This window comes from Calliopsis andreniformis, chromosome 5, assembly GCF_051401765.1.
Source record: "Calliopsis andreniformis isolate RMS-2024a chromosome 5, iyCalAndr_principal, whole genome shotgun sequence".
NCBI classification, from domain to species: Eukaryota; Metazoa; Arthropoda; class Insecta; order Hymenoptera; family Andrenidae; genus Calliopsis; species Calliopsis andreniformis.
The window spans coordinates 13,791,521-13,811,527 of record NC_135066.1 but is presented as its reverse complement, the minus strand read 5'-3'; the positions used below and the strand labels follow the sequence as shown (position 1 = coordinate 13,811,527).

General features: G+C 38.4%; 1 protein-coding gene across 1 annotated transcript in view; it reads left to right on the top strand.

Moving 5' to 3' along the window:
* Nrx-1 (neurexin 1) overlaps positions 1 to 20,007 on the top strand; it is a 370,027-nt gene that overhangs the window by 131,767 nt on the left and 218,253 nt on the right. The window contains exon 4 of the mRNA XM_076377439.1: positions 1,861 to 1,920. Coding sequence (XP_076233554.1) covers positions 1,861 to 1,920 — 60 coding nt within the window. The remainder of the gene's footprint in view (positions 1 to 1,860; positions 1,921 to 20,007) is intronic.

The window sequence follows — 20,007 nt, the reverse complement described above, 5'->3', positions numbered from 1 at the left end:
AATATCTGAAGTATCGAATATTATATATTCATTTTTTAAAATATTATTAATTATAATAACATATAATTTATTCTTACTTTCACTTTCTAAACTAGATACTTCTGCTTCGAATTAAGAAACAACTTAATACTTTCATCCTATGAGGTTTGTATTCTCAAAAATGAAAAATATTATAATTTATGAAACGTATGTAGGTGTTTGTGACATCGTAAAAGTATTTATGTCTTTTCGATTTATCGTATTATCTTTACCTAACAAAAGCAGTGTGATGTAATGTAAACTGGATGAGATTAAAAAATAATTTTGATATTCAAATATTGAAATGAGTAAGCGTATTGAGATTCGAAACAGTTGATTCTCATCAATATAGAAAAGCGGGAAAGTAGCTTCGTCTATATGAAAACACGTCAACAAGAACGTTAAATACAGCCATTGCAGCAGCGAAGGTGACTGTATTTTACGATGGAAAGATATGGACAATTAAAGTTGTCTCACGGGAGGAATGCACTGTAAAACGTACATACATATACGTGGAACGCAGAGAACTCGGTTTTACGGTCGACGCGGGATCGGGACTTCATATTGTTCAAGTAAAAGAAGAGATTATTGTTTTCACGTGATTCGCAATGTCGATAACTTGTATTTCTGACCAGTTAAAAAACGTTTGTTAGACAGCGAGAGAAATTTGGAAACAAATGCTACGGTTGTCTCGTAATTTGGCGAGAAACATTTTTACTTGCTTCAGAATTTTTCTGAAAATACCTTGTCTAAGAAAAAATCAAAAACTCAAATTGAGTATTTTCAGTGGCACGTGCAATTGAATTTTTCGAAGATTAGAAAGCGATTTGTTATATTAAAGTGTCTAATTTTAGGAACGTCTTATTACCTTTGTAAAAAGGTAACTGTTCTGGTACAACTATAATTAAGTATTGTAAAGGTATTACAAGTTTCAATTTTGCAGTTCCATAGCGTTTGGAATGGAACTTCTACAATTATTTCACAAGTTGTCAAACGAACATCCAGAATTTCCTGAAACGTTTTCATTTCACTGAGAACAAACTGAGAACTTTTCGATCAACAACTAGCATTCGGTGGACCTATTCTTTAAGAATTGCTTTTCCAACGAAAAGTTCCATTGAATAGAAATTCTCCGAAGCGTAACGTTAAGAGACATTAAATCCTCAAAGTTGGACACTTCATTCGAGCCAGTGAAACTATTCTTATTTGACAAATATATACTTCAACAATTCATGCGTACAGGGTGTCGCGTAATAAGTAGGCAATACTTGAGGGACTGATTCAGACTTTAAAAAGAATGAAAAAAGCTGACCTAAACATGTTCTATTTGACTTTGTTTACGAGATATATTAGAATACTTGCAATCCCTAACAACTTAAGTATTAAAATATTTTGATACAAAATTGAAGAAGAGTTTGAACAAATTTGAGGAACATCAAGGAGTACCAGAAGAGTAGTCGAAGCGTTTTCAGGCATATCTTAAAATGCAAAGTAGTCATTTTAAGCATCCCCTACGAAGCCAATCAGACACTAAATAACATAGCACAAAACTCATTACATCTCGTAAAAAGGTCAAGTAGAATATATCTGCACATGAATTATTTTCATTATTTTTAGATTCTGAATCAGCCTCTGAAATATTGCCCACTTGTTACTGAACATCCTGTATATTCTTCTCTTTATACTCTTCCATCATTCTCAATTTATTTTACAGTACCGATAGACTTTGAACGACCAACGTTGTTAGATCGGAAAATATTCGTAATTTCGTTCGTCAATACATTTAAAACGCATGGTTCAGTTTTTTACTTTCTGTTTTTCCTTCTTTCTGTTCACTCATAGAAGCATGGAGCACGGTGCTGCTGACGGCGGACGCTGGTGATTACTGGTCGTGGGAATACAGTGAGTCACGCTAATTATTGAACTAAAGCGTACATGATAATGTGACCAGAATAGGTAGACGTATTCGCTAGAATCGATCGGTAGATCGTAGTCCTTGTTAATGCATTTTCGATGAGGATGTAATTCTTGCGCACTTCCCTTGTCCTCTTGAGCAGCATCACGAATCATTATCCTCCTCTGTATTAACTTTCATATTTCAGTACGACAAGATAAGGCGCCTTTGTGACACAATTAATTTCATTCTAATTCCCCCTTTGGCTCGCACTCTTAGTTGAAATGTAGCCGAAACTGAGTCTAGCTTAGTTGTGTCACGAATACGCTCTCTCCTTGCGGGCAGATTGTTTAGTAGGAATGGTGGCTAGCCTCTGCCTATGGCAAGCGTTCATATTTTGGAGAGACTTTATAATTCTGATTGTAAGGTAAAACGACGTAAATTACCTGCCTCAGAAAATACAATGAAACACAAATTTGAAACTCCAGAGCCAAAGTGTGTTACGTCACACAGAAAACAAGTGGACTTAAAATACTCTGACTTTGGGGTCCAGGAATGCCTATATTCTATAAAATTGTGTTTCGTAATTTTGAATATCATATCTCGAAAATAAAAATATTTAATGCGCTATTTTATCTTGCAATCACAAAGACAGCACTCTTCACTTTTAAACGTACGATAAAATTTCCATTAATTTTAGTAGATGTTACAAGTATCTCGTACAACGATTTAAAGGGTGAAACTCGTGAGTAATGTAACAAATTTAAAGTAGCACCGAGGGGAAAATTAATTTGCGTACTGCTTGCATACATTACAGTTTTAGTTTCTATAAAAATGTACGTATTTCGTAGAATAAGACGAATCTCACTTTACTCGTTTAATTAATCGACCTTCACCACTGAATGCACCTAGATCCTTCTGGATAAATGTTTAAATTACTTAATTTTATTTCAATATACCGCAATTCTCTTCGTTTAATTCATAGGATATTCACTAAAATTAGATATAGTTCAGATACTTCACTCAAGGACATAATTATTTGTCACAAATCGGTTAACAAAAAGGTTTGATTCCTTTGTATGCTAAAAGCTTAATTTTTTATTTGTGAAGGAATATAAGGTTTTCAGGAATATACAAAACTTTTCACTTATTCAACGTCGAATAAGAATGCTCTCTCAATAAATACTTTCCTATTCATTTTCTTAACATTTTTCAAGAATATGAAAATTAAAGCATTGTTAGAATTACGAATGTTTCACGATTAGAAAGGATTCATTTAATTTAAACCTCATGGAGTGGAAATGGGATAGAACAATGCACACATATAAACGGACAGAACAATTTAAAGCACAAAAGTGAATGCATCAAACGTGTAGCGGAATTTACTTGAAAAGAAGTGATGCAGGAGTTTCAACCAGCCACAATTCATGTCTTTGCATTCGGAGATTTGTTTTCAATGAGGATGTATTTTACGTTCCCACGCAATGTGGAGAACTATACACTCCCTGTCGTAATCAAGTTCGTGATGACTCTTTAATATCTGCTTTAAAAATGCAGTTATCCATTATCCTGAAATTTTGAAATCTGGTATCTACGTATCTTCTATAATTTACTCGTGTTCTTCATTTGTCGTAGGAAGCATATAGCATAGTGATATCACAGTGAATTATTACTAAATACTTAATGCTTAAAGGAATAATAGATCAATCTTTAGTTCTTCTTTTTCCTCATCTGTTACTAAATCATTACTTTCAATGTACAAGGTCATACTGAAAGTTCAGTTAATATTTCTCTTGTGTCAAAAAATAAGATTGTATGTATATTACTGTGATTTCTAAAAAATGATCGTAAGTTATAGTACAAGTACACAGTCTTCAGTAAGTTATAGTAAGTTATTGTAATACATTATAGTACAGTTTCGTTCTCACGAAGTACATGAATTGTCTAAGAAACGCATAATTCAATTTCTTCTAATTTTCAAAAAGAAATCTACCCTTAAGCCTTTCTGAAACACTCCACTCTATCACAATACAATTCCCTCACACATAACTATCCCTAACACTTCTCGAACCCTCGACAACACAATCCCCAAAACTTACCAAACCCCAGCGTCAATCCAAATTCATCAAACCTCAATCCCCATTACCCAACCAGTCTCTCCACCATACCAACCCTCTACCACTCATAAACCCGTCCTAAAGAGGAAGAATCGCAAGACCATGAAATGCCTTCGCTACAAACAGTAAACTCCCTCCATTCAATCCACACTTTGATCCCTTTCAACCTCTCTATTCCCAGCATCCTCGCGGCGGGAACAGAAAGACGGGAAAACCGCCAATGGCGGCGGGTGTCGCTGGCGTGACGCGTAAACGCGTTCCTCGCAGGCGCGAAAATAGGGTGCAAGAGCGCGATCCGCGAGGGACCGTGAGAGAAGGAAAAAAAGAAAGAAGAGAACGCAAAAAGAATAAAGGGAGGATGAGAAAGAGACGGCGAAGGATTGCAGTGCCAGGAAGAGGGAACGCGTTTGCGAAGGATTCCTCGAAATGGTTGGAAACGCGGGTTTAGCAGTCGCAGGGGGTAGCTGGAGTGGAAGAGAAGGAGAGGAGAGGGTTAAAGTTCTTCCGTGACCGCTAGAACGTAATATTCTCTCCGCTCGGGATTTATGCCGCAGTGGCGGTTCGCTGGAGGTGCAAGGGGTGGGGGAAATTGCGGCGTTGGGAGGGGTGGTTGGCTGGTACTCTCGACTACACTGGGAGGAGGGTAGCTCGTAGATTATAAACGGTCGTTTTGTTGCGTTGTTAGCAGATGTCTGACGCGAGTACCGCCACGAGCAGCGCACCGTGTCTTCCGTGGGACGCGCGGGGAGGGCGGAATCGGACGGTCACTAATTAAGTTTTTCGCGCAGAAATACGTGGGGCGGGTTTTGGCTGGAATTCCGGGTGACGCGGCTCGATGAAAAATCGACGAGAAGGACGGTGTGTTTGCCGCGGGAGAAAGTATCAGACCGTAAAACGGGAGTTGCGCTCAGATGTTAACTGCAGATAATTAAAATCGCTCTCTTATGTAAATGCGCGCCTGTTTATGGAAATTAAGGAGAAGCCTGTACCTTGGGCTTCTCGTTCTTTAGGAAGGGGAGCCGTTAGGCGAGGGGAACTGTGGCGTTCTGCTAGGCTGGAATGTTTTGTTCATCGCAAACAGTTGCGTACTGTGTTTAAAAGAGTCAGTTAATATTAACTAAGCGATTAGTTCAATGTATCTACCTTCTAGGGTTCACGCCTGTGAGATTCATAGTCTTAGCTCGATAAGGGATTACTGCTGGTGAGAGTAGAGCGAGAGATATTAATTTGAAGCTGTAGGACTATAATAATGAGCTGTTAACGATGAGCTGATGACAAATCGTGTTCTTCGAAAACAAGTTAATGAGATGACTAAATATTGATATAAATAAGTAATTGAATTAGTGATCATCATACACCTACATTCTGGTAGTCTGTTTTTTTCTACTATTCAGTAGTTTATTTAGTCGATTTTAGGTACTACTTTTTCATGAAATGACTAAATATCTAGAAAATTAAGTGATTCCTTTGAAAATTGTATTAACAGCTTTTTTACCTAATGAAAGAAGATATATATCTACTGAAAAATATAATATTATCTTCGCTACTTTTTATTTCTCATGTAGACAAATAGGTGATACTAACAATGTTAAAATTTGCAACTTATAAATTCGTGATGTATAAAGTTCAATCTATAAGTAGATATCAAAAAAGTCGTTTCAGGAGATTGTAAAACGACTGTGTGGTTTTTTCGCCAATGAAGGAATTACTTAACACGAGTCTGATGTAACTCATAGTCAAAGTAGAAATGTACCGATGCTCCATCAGGTATGCAAATTAATGACTACACGCCGTGTTAAATGCTGGACTGCTATTGATACGAAGAGCTAGGGTTGACCTAACCTTGCCTAAATAGCCACATCGACGTATATTTAGTTTACACCAGTAGTGACTCTCCTATTACCCCCTGCTTTAGTGAATTACCACACGGAATGTTTCCCTTCAATGTATTTCGCTCTTTACAGTGATCAATGATGTTTTGAGATTCCTCAAGACCAAATTGAACTGTCTAATTAATCTTTTTGAGATACTGAAGCGACATAAATATAATTGAATATTCTTTTCTAGTTAAAAAATTGATTTTCTCATGTTGAAAAATATAAACAAATTCCTATTTTGCTAATGTTTGCTTAAAGGATAAAGAGGCTATTGGCATTTCTGAAAACCTATATTATAAGAAACAATACTTCTCACATGATTTATTTTCAGAAGTAAATACTTCTGCATATGATTAAAATCCTAAAAAATGTAAATTCTCAGTTCTGCGTCAACCACATCTCATAAAACAAGTGTCAAAACTTGCTAAAACTAGGAAGTTGCATTCTCGCAGAGAATGTTCCTGAAAACTATGAACTCTCAGTCCCCTTTTAAAACATTCCATATTATCACCTCCATTAATCATCCCCATTTTTGCCCTCTGGCTATCAAAGTACTCCAGGCAGAGCATTGATCAAAACATCATAAACACCGTGCATAAATCATCCTCTGTACTTCAGTGGAAGGTCTGGGTATATAGGAAGACAGGCGATTCATACATTTTAACCAGTTCCTTGTCTCGAAATCAAGGGGTCTACGAAATCATAAATTCAATTGGACCGCAGGGGGCACGGTGCTCACTTGGCGGGGTTTTGCACGCGAGATTAACCACTTACTTATCGCATCACCATCGTTCTCGACTCCCATTGCTGTGCGTTGCCCCGACAAAAAGACATGCACCCTAGCGATCCGAGGGAAATGGCGCCGATAGCTGGCAATGGCTCGCGGTGTCCAGCTGAAGGAAGCATGACTACCACTCTGTCGTCACTTCGTGGCTGACCTACCACCTTGGGTGACTGATGGTGTAACGCCTTCTGTTGGGCTGCCCTGTCTGTCTACTCCACCGACTTGCGCATGCGGGGAGACAAGGTACATGAATAAGGGACACTGATGTTGGTGAGGAATGTGCTGTGGGGAAACTGATGGATTTATACAAAGTGTTAACAAAGATCTGGTACACCTCATGTGAGGTATAAGGCACAAATACCTACAGGGTGATTTACAAATGCATGTCAGTGCTTTGGGAGATGAATCTACACGATAAAATAAATGAAACATATCCTATAAATGTGTGTGTTAGTAGGTATGAAAGTGTTCTAGGTTAAAAATCTAGAAAGTGTTGAATTTATTATTTATTTTGTAGCCTAATGAATGCAACCTTCAGTAAGTAACGAATTCAAAATTTTCAAGTTTTTGACGTAGGCCATTTTCATAATTACTGGGACACGCATCCTGTGTACCTTAGTTTCAGAGTACTACATGATGGAACGTATTTTTAGAGACTGCCATGGGCGTATAGATTTTTCCATTAGCTATGCAAAAAACTGGCAACTCGCGACGCTGTAATTAGAGGCATGAAAATATGAGAATCCACATATCGATGGACAAAATTGCGAACTATTATGTTTAATTACGAAAACATTTGCATTAGCTAACGCACGCGACTCGTGCATAAATCTCGTGAAAGGATGTCATAGGCGGTATTATTTTGGCTTCTTAATATCAAACTGGAAATAGATTGAAATCTACTTCTGACTTAATTAGCAATTATATTACCAACGAACAAACAAAAGCAACACGTGAAATTTGACTACTACTCGTTTTCTATTTGTCATTTCCCAAAGCAATCACCGTATGAAAGGAAGTAAATATTACCTCGACGTCATGAACAACATAACAAGGGCACAATCTGAAATCTAAACAAAGCAACATGTGACGAGATTAACAACCGAAGAAGAGAGGGGGCAACAAATTACCCAGAATAATTATCAAAGTAGCAGTAATAGAAGCTTGGAGGTAAAGAGGGTAGCCAGGTTGTAGGAAGAGACTTCAAAGGGTTACGATGCCGCTCGATGCTTCTAAACCATCTCAAAGAACACTTTCTGACGTCCTGCGGCTGGTAGAGCAGCCAAAGCTACCGTATTAGCATGTATATTGCGTCACGTCGACGCGACACGTGAGGACATCCTTCACCGGAAACCGAGGATGCACGGAGGTGGGTCGACCTCTCCATTTTACTAGCCAGGACTATTCCGTTGCGGGACACGGATACTCCAGCGGACACTTTCTGACCAGCTCGGAATTTCTAACTGAAAAGGAGCTTCCTCTGTTCTGGGAAGAAGCTTCCTCTTAGTTTCTGTTCTGAATCCTGACCTTGGCATTCTATTCACGAGGGCATTGTGGGTGTTTAGCGACCATTGCATTCAAAGAGTGTACAGTGTTCATGTAAAGAGTGTTCATATGTAAAGAGTGTTTATATGTATTCGAACGATTTTGAAATTTGGAAGATTATAGATTTATTAGTAGCAATCGATATTTATTGCTTAGACTAACCATAATTTACTGCTAAAAATACAATTATTTTAATTATTATGTATCTAATTTCAAGATATAATAGAAATACGAGACAAATGGAAAGAATGTACATCAGGTTCTATAAAGAAATGTATAGTTTATGTGTGACAGCATTGGAATATTTATGAACAGTACTGTCTGTTGGGATACGATTATTTAGAGTTCTTATAATTCTTTGCTGTGAATTTAGCATTATTCGAGGACCAATGTTACCTATATGCAATTCCATTAGAAATAAATGTATCTAAGGCTTGATGTTAATTCTTGTGAATTTAAATACAGTGTTGTGTACGTGCAACGTCGAGGGTGAAAGGATTAAGGAAAATCTGTACATTTCTTGGCCATCAGTTGTGTGATTCTGGTTTCCATTAGGACCTACAGAATCTTCTGAATCCCTCGCATAGCTATTATCTTACTGCAAGAATTTCTCCTTCTTATTGAAGGTCTGAGATAGCTATTAAACTTATATCATTAACAAAGTCAACGAATTGAAAGATTCTTATTACTACAGAACATTAATTCAAAACTCTCAAGGATTAATCAAAATTCTTAAGGATTCCATTTGAAACCTCATAAAAAACGTCATTACTAAGAATTTATCGGAGAAAACGTACCTTTAGGGTATTGAACGAATCCAGAGCTCATCTTATAGCGATCCTCCCAGTTGCTCAAGACATGAATGACAAGAATTTGTACAGAAGTGTTGCACCCAGACTGAGCCAAGGATATTCAGGTATTGATTCAATGGTGAATTCAACAGAAGGTCTCCCTGGAAGGATTTTTGGGTCGCTGTTTCTGGACGAGCGCCTGCTCGGAATTCCGCGATTCGCATTCATTCAGGACGATTGAGGCTTCGTCGATTCATCATTGATCAGGGCACGCATATTTTACTTCGAGCCTTTGTGCATTCATGGCGAATGAGTTCCCATGACGAAAGCCCTTTGGCTATTCGAGTGGAATAGTTATAGCGAGGAATTTGAGAGTGAAGGCAATTGTTGATTAAAAGGGATGTACTAAGCAACACGCTCAGAATAGTACTAATTAATTATACTAAATAGTCTCGACAAATTCAAGACAGTTGCTTGATTTTAGATGAAAGGAATGGTAAAGGTGTTACTAGTAATGTTTATAGTAATTTGGAATAATAGTAAGTTGAAAGTGTACGTTACTTTATGGTAGTTTCCACTTACCATTTTTATAAAATCGTTCTCAGATAGTTTTGATTGGATCAAGAAATGTAATTTGACCAAGAAAGAAAATAACATTTTGCTAAAATAAAGTCGTCGTAATCTTTTCGATAATGGACTCATCAAGATTATTGAGTTAATGGCTTAATCGAAATCATTTATCAGTCGTTAGTTATTTATATCCAAACCTTATAAAACGAACATACATGACCAGCAGGTAGAAGAATTATTCCATTAGCGAACGTGAAAGCACGTATCGAGGCTAATGGTGACCGTATGGCGTAATTACACTCACTTACTTAATGACTGTAATTACCTAATACCGATTAAAATGGGAAATTCATGCATAAGTAACGACATACAAGACATTATTGCCAAATAATCTTGTTACTTATACATTAATCTGATATTAGAGTGGTATGAAGCTAATTTTAATGATCTTGCTAGATTACTGCCGTCATTTTGTGTATTGCTGTATGGAAATGAGGACTAAAATAATTTTTAACATCTCCTGCGAGTATAATAATCGTAAAAGCTTGTATCCAATATGTGAATCCTATCTTGTAGTCTTCAATTAATTTTAAGGTGACAACCAGAGTTTCCCAGAAAGCTGACTTATGTTGTCTTATCTCGCACCCACATACATCTACACACGTACATGGTAATGTGTGATCATTGATTACGTCACCAAACCTCAATATAGTTAACAAAACCACGGTATTCCACAGAAACAGGGAGATTGATGGACAGACCTTCGAAGGGTGCACGCTGGAGTGACCACTTGCAAAAGTCAATCCAGTTCAATTTAGCTATTCAATAAACTGATTGGAAATCACCCAGCGAATTCTAATCCTTTGATCGCTCACAAACCCGTACCCGTCCTGTACGTCACCACACAGGTCACAACAGATATATTAGACCCGAAGTAAATTTCATTAACTTATAAATACAAAATGAATAAACAACTTCGTTCCAAATCTCTCGTTAAACCCTATTTCAGTTTCACATTTTAAAGAGGTCCTCATTTTAAACATTTTTCTGAATACACTCGGTAGCTGCACATAAATAAAATTATATGGAAAGTATTTTAAACCAAACAGCTTCCAATGGAGCAACAGGGTTAATTAGGGAGGATTAATTGATCAAAAACGTCCCTAATTAATTCAACTTGCAAACAAGGTCATGTACATGCCTACCTGCCATAAACTCGCAACAAGTTGTCTATAGCAGCGTCAAGCAAAGCACCCTGCACATTCGACATTCAGAATTACGTGAAATATATAAGAATAGTAGAGTTCTTCGCGTTTGGGTCGCCTTATCAGGCCGAGGCAGTTTCTTCCTCGGCATTTTGTGGCATGGAAGTCCGCAGATGCAGTTTCCCTTAGCGAGTCGTATCATTCCCATACTTCCCAGGGGCAACGTGACCTCTCATTGGTCGAGCGAGTGCACTCTTTGTCGTCTTCTTCAAGGTTCGTTTTACCGAATATCGTGCGACATTAAACGCTGTAGAAATATCATTCGGCCTCGTATCTGCGCTCACGAGCTGTTCTGAGAAGAGGGAAGAGCAGATGCGAGCATTCCTCGGTGGAACATCAAGCCGATAGATACGAGCTCCCGCGAATAGCTCTTCAGGAAAAGTAGTACGACCCGTCTCTTGGCTGGGGCAGATAGCGAAAGGCTGTTTACGGAGAGCTGCGAATACTGATAAGCAGCGATTACGGGTGAACGTGTCTATCGAAATCGGTGGGGACATTATGCTTGTCTATATTCTGACCTGGAGCCTAGTCGAAGCAAAGGCTTTGACAGCCTTCGTGAGGTGCTTAAGGGGAAGATTCAAGCAAGAGGTCAAAAAGTCGATCTCGTTTTTAATGCATGGAACAATGGCTTTACATCTCGAGAATGTGGTGTAAATATTTCAGACTGAAATTTTAAGTCGTTTCTGAAAGAGGACTCTCGCTTGCACTGTTAACTTTTTTACGAGGAAACTTTAAACCCTGTTGTCTCGAAACTGCATTTTTAAAATTGGTGTGCAGCATAAAGGAAAAAATAATTCATTGATTCAGCTGATCTAAAGTACATTTGGAGAATAGTATTTATCACTTCGCAAAGAGGTAATAAATTGTAGTAAAACGAGAGAATTTTTGTATCTTGAAATGTTAGAGAATGTATATGGAAAGTTAGGACAAGTTTCATCAAGGTTGTAATGATTACTATCATTACAGAAAAAAATAGTGTATTAAAGCAACAAAAACGTAGGAAAAAGTATATTTTCCTCTCAATGCTGAATAATCCAGCTCCTCAAAGCGAGGCAACTAAAAGTGAAGAAATTAATCGCTAAAATTCTTGCAAAGCATGCCATAAAAAGCATCCAGTTTTCTTAGTAACTTTTAAATCCCCTGCTTCTAATTGGATGCTCAAAAGTAATTCCTCCCTTCGTAACCCAAGGAGTTAGCCCATCGAACGAATCCGAAATTTTCTCTTTCGGAGGATCGAAGTTTTAATGACGTAAACACGTAATATTTCATGGGATGAAACTTGGGAGAGGCATATCGCATCTTATTTCTCAAAAATTTCGACGAACTTCTTGCCCCAGCTAACGAGTTCTGAAAAAGTTCCTTCCAGTAACGAGTTCCCAATGAAACCAATCCCAGGGACGTATACCATCAGCAGTGTGAATCCACTTCGACACGTAGTTCGAGGGGACATATTTTCGGATTGGTCCGTGTTTCTTAGGAGATTTCGATAGAACGTTTCGGCTTGAGGGGCGAGGACAGAGTTGAAATCAATTTTATTGAAAGTCTCCCTTACAATTTCGAGCTCCTTTCCTCCATCGAACGACTCCCCAGATTAATCCGATAATCCTCAGGATGTATAGAGGATACAACGAGAAGGAGGCAGGGAATAAATCGAACGACATCTTTAGTACACACTCTTATCCCCGTGAACCATCGAGATTTATTAAACAGGCTACATCCCATACTTTATACGCCTCCGCCAGCGTCGAGCAGCGAGTTTAAGCTTAAGAGATAATTTACTTTATTGCACGCGAAAAGTAGCCTGAGGAGTGTTGCAAATAAAATAGAGCAACGACGGTGCTGGTATTTAATCAGCTCGCCAAGTCGGAGGAGCTGGGTTTGATTATCGATATCCTTTGTGACTACTGTGTGAAAAAGGTGATTGTGTCTGGGTTCGAACGAGGGAAGTCGTTAAGAGATACTTATTCCTTCGTTAAGAGAGAAGTCGAAAGGATCTGTTGAAGGGAGAAATTATTGTTAACATCTTCTGACTAATGATCTACATTTTTAGTAATTCTTATTTTAACTGTGATAGAATTATAAGAGAAGATGCTTTATGTACTTGAGTGAAGTAAATAGTGATAGTTCCTTTTTAAATAAATTGAATATTTAGAGAATGTTAATTTTGCATCAATTTTACTTTTCTAATAAGAATAATACTGTAGTTTAGAATATCTCCCTGCATGTTTGTCAGCTGCATTAAAAATAGAACATAAAATTGGTCATACACAAAAAGGATATTTCTTAACCTGTTTCTTAATCTCATAATTATCACGCAGAAATATAATACAGTTTATTTCTATTGCATAAAATACGAGTAGTAGCTATAAGATATATTTTATGAATCAGCTTACAAGCTCCATGAGCTAAGCTACTAGCTGGCAACACATTTAACTCTTCTCTAGCACCAGAAGTACTGAAAGAAGAACTGTATCAGTTAACGAAACAGCTAACATTTCTTTATTTTACTCTAAAAACGAAGAGAGAGCATGAGAAGAAAGGAAACTTCATTAGCCCCCGTGGCAGCAAATTGCAGAAACTCGTTCCGAGTCGGTATAAGAAATAACCTCCCCAGAATTATTTAAAAATTTCAGCGCGGAGGTCAGGAAAAATTCAGAGACTCGGCCACAACCTTCGATTCTTTAACGATCATGGTCTTGGAGCGTTCGTCTGACCTCACGAGTCGAAAAATGATTAAAGTTTGAACGAGTCCTAAATATTTATCAAGCGATCGCGATTGTTCGCTTGGAGTTTACTCGAGGAAGCGAACATTTAACTGCTCGAAGCTCCAAACAGTGTCAGGCTTCCATTAAGGCGAGCATTACCCTTCCCCCGTCGCTGCAGCGCTGGCCCTTCTTCTTCAGAAAACCGAGCAGCAGTATCGCATTGAAGAGGCAGAGGAGGAGGAAAGGAGGAGAGTTTATTCCGGGTGGAAAGTTTTTTCCGCGTGGTCGAGGATCGGTCGGCGGAAAGAAGGCAGGATAGAAGAAAACGCGTTGAGCAGCATGACTCCCAAGATGAGAAAAGGTCTTCGTTCCTCTCGGGATCTCGTTACTCCCGTCCTCAAAGCACTTCGAGAGATTACTCGGCTAATCCCGCATGGACGAGGACGAGGCGCACGAGGACGTCGCAGATGAGATCGAACGACACAGTTAATGCCACTTTTATCGTCTCCTAGAGCCGTCGAAATTTATTAAAATCTCCTCGTGACTTTCTATTTGCGACGGTGGCTCGTTACTTTGCGCAGTAAAAGCGAAACACTGACGACGCGGAGGCTCGTGCTTCCGACGCACCTTACACAGGGTTTCTTCTTTCGGTTTACAGCGTTTGCCCTGCTCTTCGGCTCTTTTCGCTGAGCCTCTACGGCAGCTCTGCGTGTTGCCAAGTGCTTCCCTTTTCTCGCTGTGCTTTGATCCGCAGCGCGAGAATTATCCCGAGAGTTATTTTACGAACGAACTGGAAATGGCCTTTACATGAAGGGGCTTGGACGCGAAATAGTATACGGGGTGTTTCGTGTCAAGTGTTGGGAGCTTGAGGAGAGATTACGTGGCAAAGGGCATGTGTCGTATTATCAAAACAATTGAGTTGGTGTATTACTTCAAATTCTGAGGATGGCATGTTTTCAGCAAAAGGGAAAATGAACTAAAGGAATTTTCTTCGTGAAAGTGAGAATTAAGAACACGAAATCTACAGTACAAAATTCAGGTTCAGAACTTCGAATGTCAATATCTCAAAAATAAGAATATGTGAAGCATTTAAATACTAAACTGATCAGAAATTGGGTTCTGATCAGAACCCAAGGACTGGGTTCTCGACGATAGCTATTTTTCCAAGTTTTAAAAATTGAACAAGAGGAGAACCTTGATAAGAAAATTTAAACCAACCACACTCTCATCCATGATCAGGCTCGCTGTTAGAAACTCCACCAAGTCGCTATTTTTTCTCATTACCGCCTGCTCCCATGCAGCGAGTCTGTAAGCTCCCATCCCACAATATTCATAATGGAATACACCTCTCACTATCAGGAAGCTGCGTTCTACTTAATTAGACGCCTTTTTCTTAATTGCTTTTTGAAGCGCGCAAGCGTCGCTTCGTTAACATTTGAGCTTACTCGGTCATTATCTGCGCGACTGCATAAGGGTAGAGGGTATGCCTGAGAGATTTACGGTAAAAGGAGAGGGGTGAGTGGGAGCGATTGATCGTGGGAGTACACCAGGTGTGGAGCTACGTGGCATAAGCACCCCTCCAGAGAAAGGTCACCCATCGCTGACTTTCTAATGAATGGTGGACGATTAATACGGATTAGTAATGGTGGATATTGTTTGCACGTCTGCGCAAAGGATCCCGTCTTCGAATCGTTCATACAGATTTGTCCTGTAAGACGTATGTATCGCATGATCGCGATAAAGTCATACTACTATCCTAAGATGCATGGAAACTATAACACGAACTGAAGCTTTTAACTTCTTTCTTGTTTGCCATTTCCCGTGATTTCTCCTCTAGGAAATTGTGTCGTTTAGTAATCTTGGATTATATAATAAGCTCCATCGGTATTTCGGAAAGTATGTTACCTGGAACTTGATTAATTTGAAGCTTAGATGTTACAGAAATTTTAGATACTGTGAAGTATTAATGCTCGGGGCAATATTGACGCATTAATCGACTAATATGTGAGAATAATTTTCGAAACTGCTGTTTAGTTAAATTGGTTTTTATTTATTGTGCATGTATGAGGGGATAGTGAAATAGATTAATATAAGGTAGACAGGTGTTCATGCGAGGGAAATTCTAAGAGGTGATTTCACACTGTATTTCATTGTATTTCAGGCTTAGTATCTGAGGTAATTGTTAAAGATATGTATATCTAAGACGCACGTGAATTGTGTCTGACTCGACTTATTCTACTAGCTTACTCTACTGACATCGCTGTGTCTAACCTGGCTAACGGAAGTCATCAGTAGAATAAGTCACAACTCAGTCAGCCACATTCAAGAGACTTCCACTTGCACTAACACTGACACGAAACCTCTCACACAATTTCATTATTCCTGGTTTTCGTGTTATTTATTTATTTTATGATAAAAATTGAAAAGGTACAGTTACAGTAGCGCCTGAAGGTATTATATTATACTGGCTTGTAGAATCAGTCTCTCATACTTCTGTCGTTCTTTCAAGTTTCTTCGACTTAAAATAAAATCGATGGAGACAGACGATCATATGAATTTTCCCCGAAAGCAAACATTTTGCGAAAAGAGGGACACTTATCAATTACATCGATATTCCCGTACTAACTGTATTTGTCTCAGTATTGGAACGTCAAAAGCGATGATGCAAGAAGCAGTGCCATTTGGTGTAACGTAATTACCATAAAGTGACCGATCTTTAAGCGGATGTATCTTGCAGGCAGCCTAATTGCACGATATCCGGTAAACTGGTGTGTCGCAGTCGCTAGTCGGTTTTGCCCCATTGGGGGTCATTTGCTGCGCCATCTCACACTCGCTCAAATCGACTGTTCGATTTCATAGTAATTTCCAACGGCGAACGTAAGTATAGTGCAATTAGCGCGGCCCGTTTCCCCGTAATCAACCCACTTTCGCGCGAATTGAATATTCCGGGTTAATTGATATCGCAACTTTTCGAGAACATCGTGGATACCTACCAAAGTGGCGCAATTACATAGCAATTAAGCAATGACTGAACTAAGGTTTCGTTTGCTTGCTCTCGCCGCTGAATCTGGTGAAGCCTTTATTGAAAATACTTGACAGGTGGTAAATTACTTCTTCGAAGCAGTGTAGCACTTTGTATGGAGCTTCTATGAAACTGTTTAGTGATCTCGTTTACTCTTAGAAAATTACTTAGTAACAGTTTGCTATATATGAGAATGCTTAGGTTATTGAAATATAAAGAAATCTTATTAATTATTATTATAATTGAGTACTAACCATTTTTTACGTATATTGTGTTTCCTTATTAGAAATTTACATTATTATAGAGCATGAGATAATTTCTTTTAGAGGTAAGAAAAATATGGAGGGATTATTGCGATATGTTTTTCTGTTTTTTAGGATGATTTATGCAAGATGAGTCTTACCAACTTATTACAACTAAATCTGTATTGCTTATTGTAACGTATTACAACTAAACCAGTCCTGTCAATTCAACCTGAGAACCATGTTAATCTTGCACAGATTATCCTAAAAAAAAATTGCAAATGCTCCCTCTACATCTTTCCTTCTTCTAAATCATTTCTATCATCAGCGAGATTTATGCTTCATTCCTGAGAGGATAGACTTCAAATTGAAGTCAAGCACAAGTGTACTAAAGTATCTTCTTCGACGCGTAAAGAGTATACAATTTGAGGAGAAACCTCGAGTGAGAAACATTTTCAGTTAACATTTGTCCAAAAACATTTTTTTAATTTGAATTCAAGTCAATAAGTTCAAACGAGACACTCTGCGCAAAGAACGACCGTCATCGACGAGAAGTGAAACTGAGCAGAAATGACAGTGCAGTGGATCGAATGTAAGAGAGATTGGCCGTGCAAGAAAAATGAAACGTGTTCGGGAGAAACTGGAAGGAAAGCGATAGTGTCGGGAACGTCGAAGCGATTTAACGCGACGCCGATAACCGAGGCAGAGCTCATTAAATACGTGTGGTTGACGCTAACACGATTCTCCCATTCATTGAGCAGCGGTCGAGACAAGCCTACCGGTTGAAGGAGAACTCTTCAGCACGCGATACCTTCCAGTTCGCTTCGAGAAAAGCGAGAAGTAGAGACAGGGCGCGCCAGCGAGCAGCGCAACTGGAGCGAAAAGGGGTTGTCGACGAAGGGGGCTCGAACAACGTTAAAGCTCGCTGGCTTCTCGATTAATTGTGAAACACGCCCCCGATGCACCGCAAGCGATTTGAATTATGAAGAAAGTTCGACACTCGTTTCGCCGCGCTCCCGAGCAGATTTCTTTCACTGCATCACTGGATTTATGAGGATATTGGATCCCAAATCCTCGTTCTTCTAGTTCCTCACTTTGACATCGTTAATAGATCCTAAATGAACGTTTCGTAATTTCCTAATCGTGCTTGGACAGTATTTCATTCATATTACAATTTTTAATAGAGAATTTCGGAACCAAAAGGACCATCAGGCAAATTGAGGAAAAAAGGAATAATTTTCTGCTAAAAAGTTTCAAATCGAATTCCTGTAAAATGTGTTCTATTAAGTTTTGTCATTCTTCATGGGAGCTGATGAAATAGGAATTTTCGAAACCAAAAAGGTTACTAGGAATATTGAACAAGAAAGAAATAATTTTCTGCTAAAATATTTCAAAATAAATTTCTGTAAAATATTTTCTATTAAGTTGTGTCCCTGCTTTTGGGAGCTGATGCAATTTATATACATTTTTCGCCAAAAAATTAGCTGCCATACCGCACAATTCGTTCTCAGAATATAGGATTATCCTAAGAACATTAACACACCATTTCCCTCACGAGCATCTTTCAAGCTCCACGTTTAATGAAGTTAATGTAAACTGCTTTTGTTTAATAGGCTTTTGACTCTCGTTGCCTGACTTGTTGCCTTTTTCACGTCGCCTTTCTTCCAATATCGATTCACCTTATGTTCTTAGGACAAAAACGAGCGAACGTAAAGCGAGGAGAATAGGGAGAGAGAAGGTCCAGAGGATTTCACCCTTTGACATGGCTAATGACGCCACGCGTGTCGTGTGCGAAACGAACAGCGGAGAAGGGTGGCGTGTACGCACATACACGCTCGACTACGTCTCTTACAGACATAAAAACGAGATCCGTCGGGGCGATCTTCTGGTGTATGGCCAGGCTCTCCCATTTGTGAAAGTGCCTTTCTCATGAGGCAGCGGACGCTACAATCGCAAACAACTTGGTGATCGTTTTGATATACGAGCACCGCTTTCGTGGGGATTGAAACGACTTAGGAGAGTTGCAAGTCAACAATGTTACGTCATTAAATGCCATATTCATGGAAAGGGGGTAGATTCTTTAGCAGCTTTTAACGTCAGAATATTTCTGGTTTCTGTAACAATTAAATAAATTGATGCAGAGTAAACTATAAATAATTGCTTTAATTGAGATTTCAATTTTGCGATTTGAAATTTAATCAAAATGCAATAATCATAACAAATGTGGTGAAATGAAATAGCAGAATAATAAGATGAAAATGAATAATAACTGTAAAATAAATCTTTAATATTAAAATTTGTATTGACATGTACGTTTATTTATAGTGTATAAAAATATAGAAATTCATTCATTGAATATAACAAAGAAATATTAACTATCATAAAAAAGGGAAGTAGAACTGTTTGCAACAGATAATGTCTCTACTTTGAAAAAATCGACGTTATCGAAGACGGTAGTAACAGTGTTGCGTGCGTCAGCGCTATTTACAGCTTTTTTTTGCTTCCAGTGCTACCTATAAAAGCCACAGGCAAAGATAAGCAATTATTTTTATTGCACAGTTTACTGCAACCTGCGGCTTATGTCCATGGAATTCTCTTATTGATCGTGTTATGAGGTCCACATGTGACATTGGTTGCTCGACGACAATGTGCTGTTCGAGAAATATTTTTTATAGAAAATAGCAAATACCTAACAAAAGTGAATAAAAAACGAATTTTTTAAGCTAAATGATATGCACGTATTTTACAATTTCTCCAAAATTATTTAACAAAATTTTCCTGAACTGAACCGCGACATTGTGAATGCTGTACAAAATGTTCGGCGACAGGTATCAGAAATTTCAAGAGATGATCCTACATTTCAAAATAAAATGAAGATCAAGAATGACAAAACTGCGTTTAATTTCTCGTTTCAGTGTCATTAATCGTTGAGAAATCGCCTGATAATTCTTCTGAAATGTGTCCCTCTTAGGAGTTATTCCACTGTCGATCTATAGTAGTTGGATCAGAGGCAGAGATATCGGTAGAATAAGTTCCAAATCAGGCACAGCCGAGCCAGTAGAATAAGTCTCGAGCCAGACATAGCAAAACCAGTAGAATTGGTTCCAAGCCAGACAAAGCAAAACCAGTAGAATAGCTCCCAAGGCAGACATAGAAAAACTAGTAGAATAAATCTCA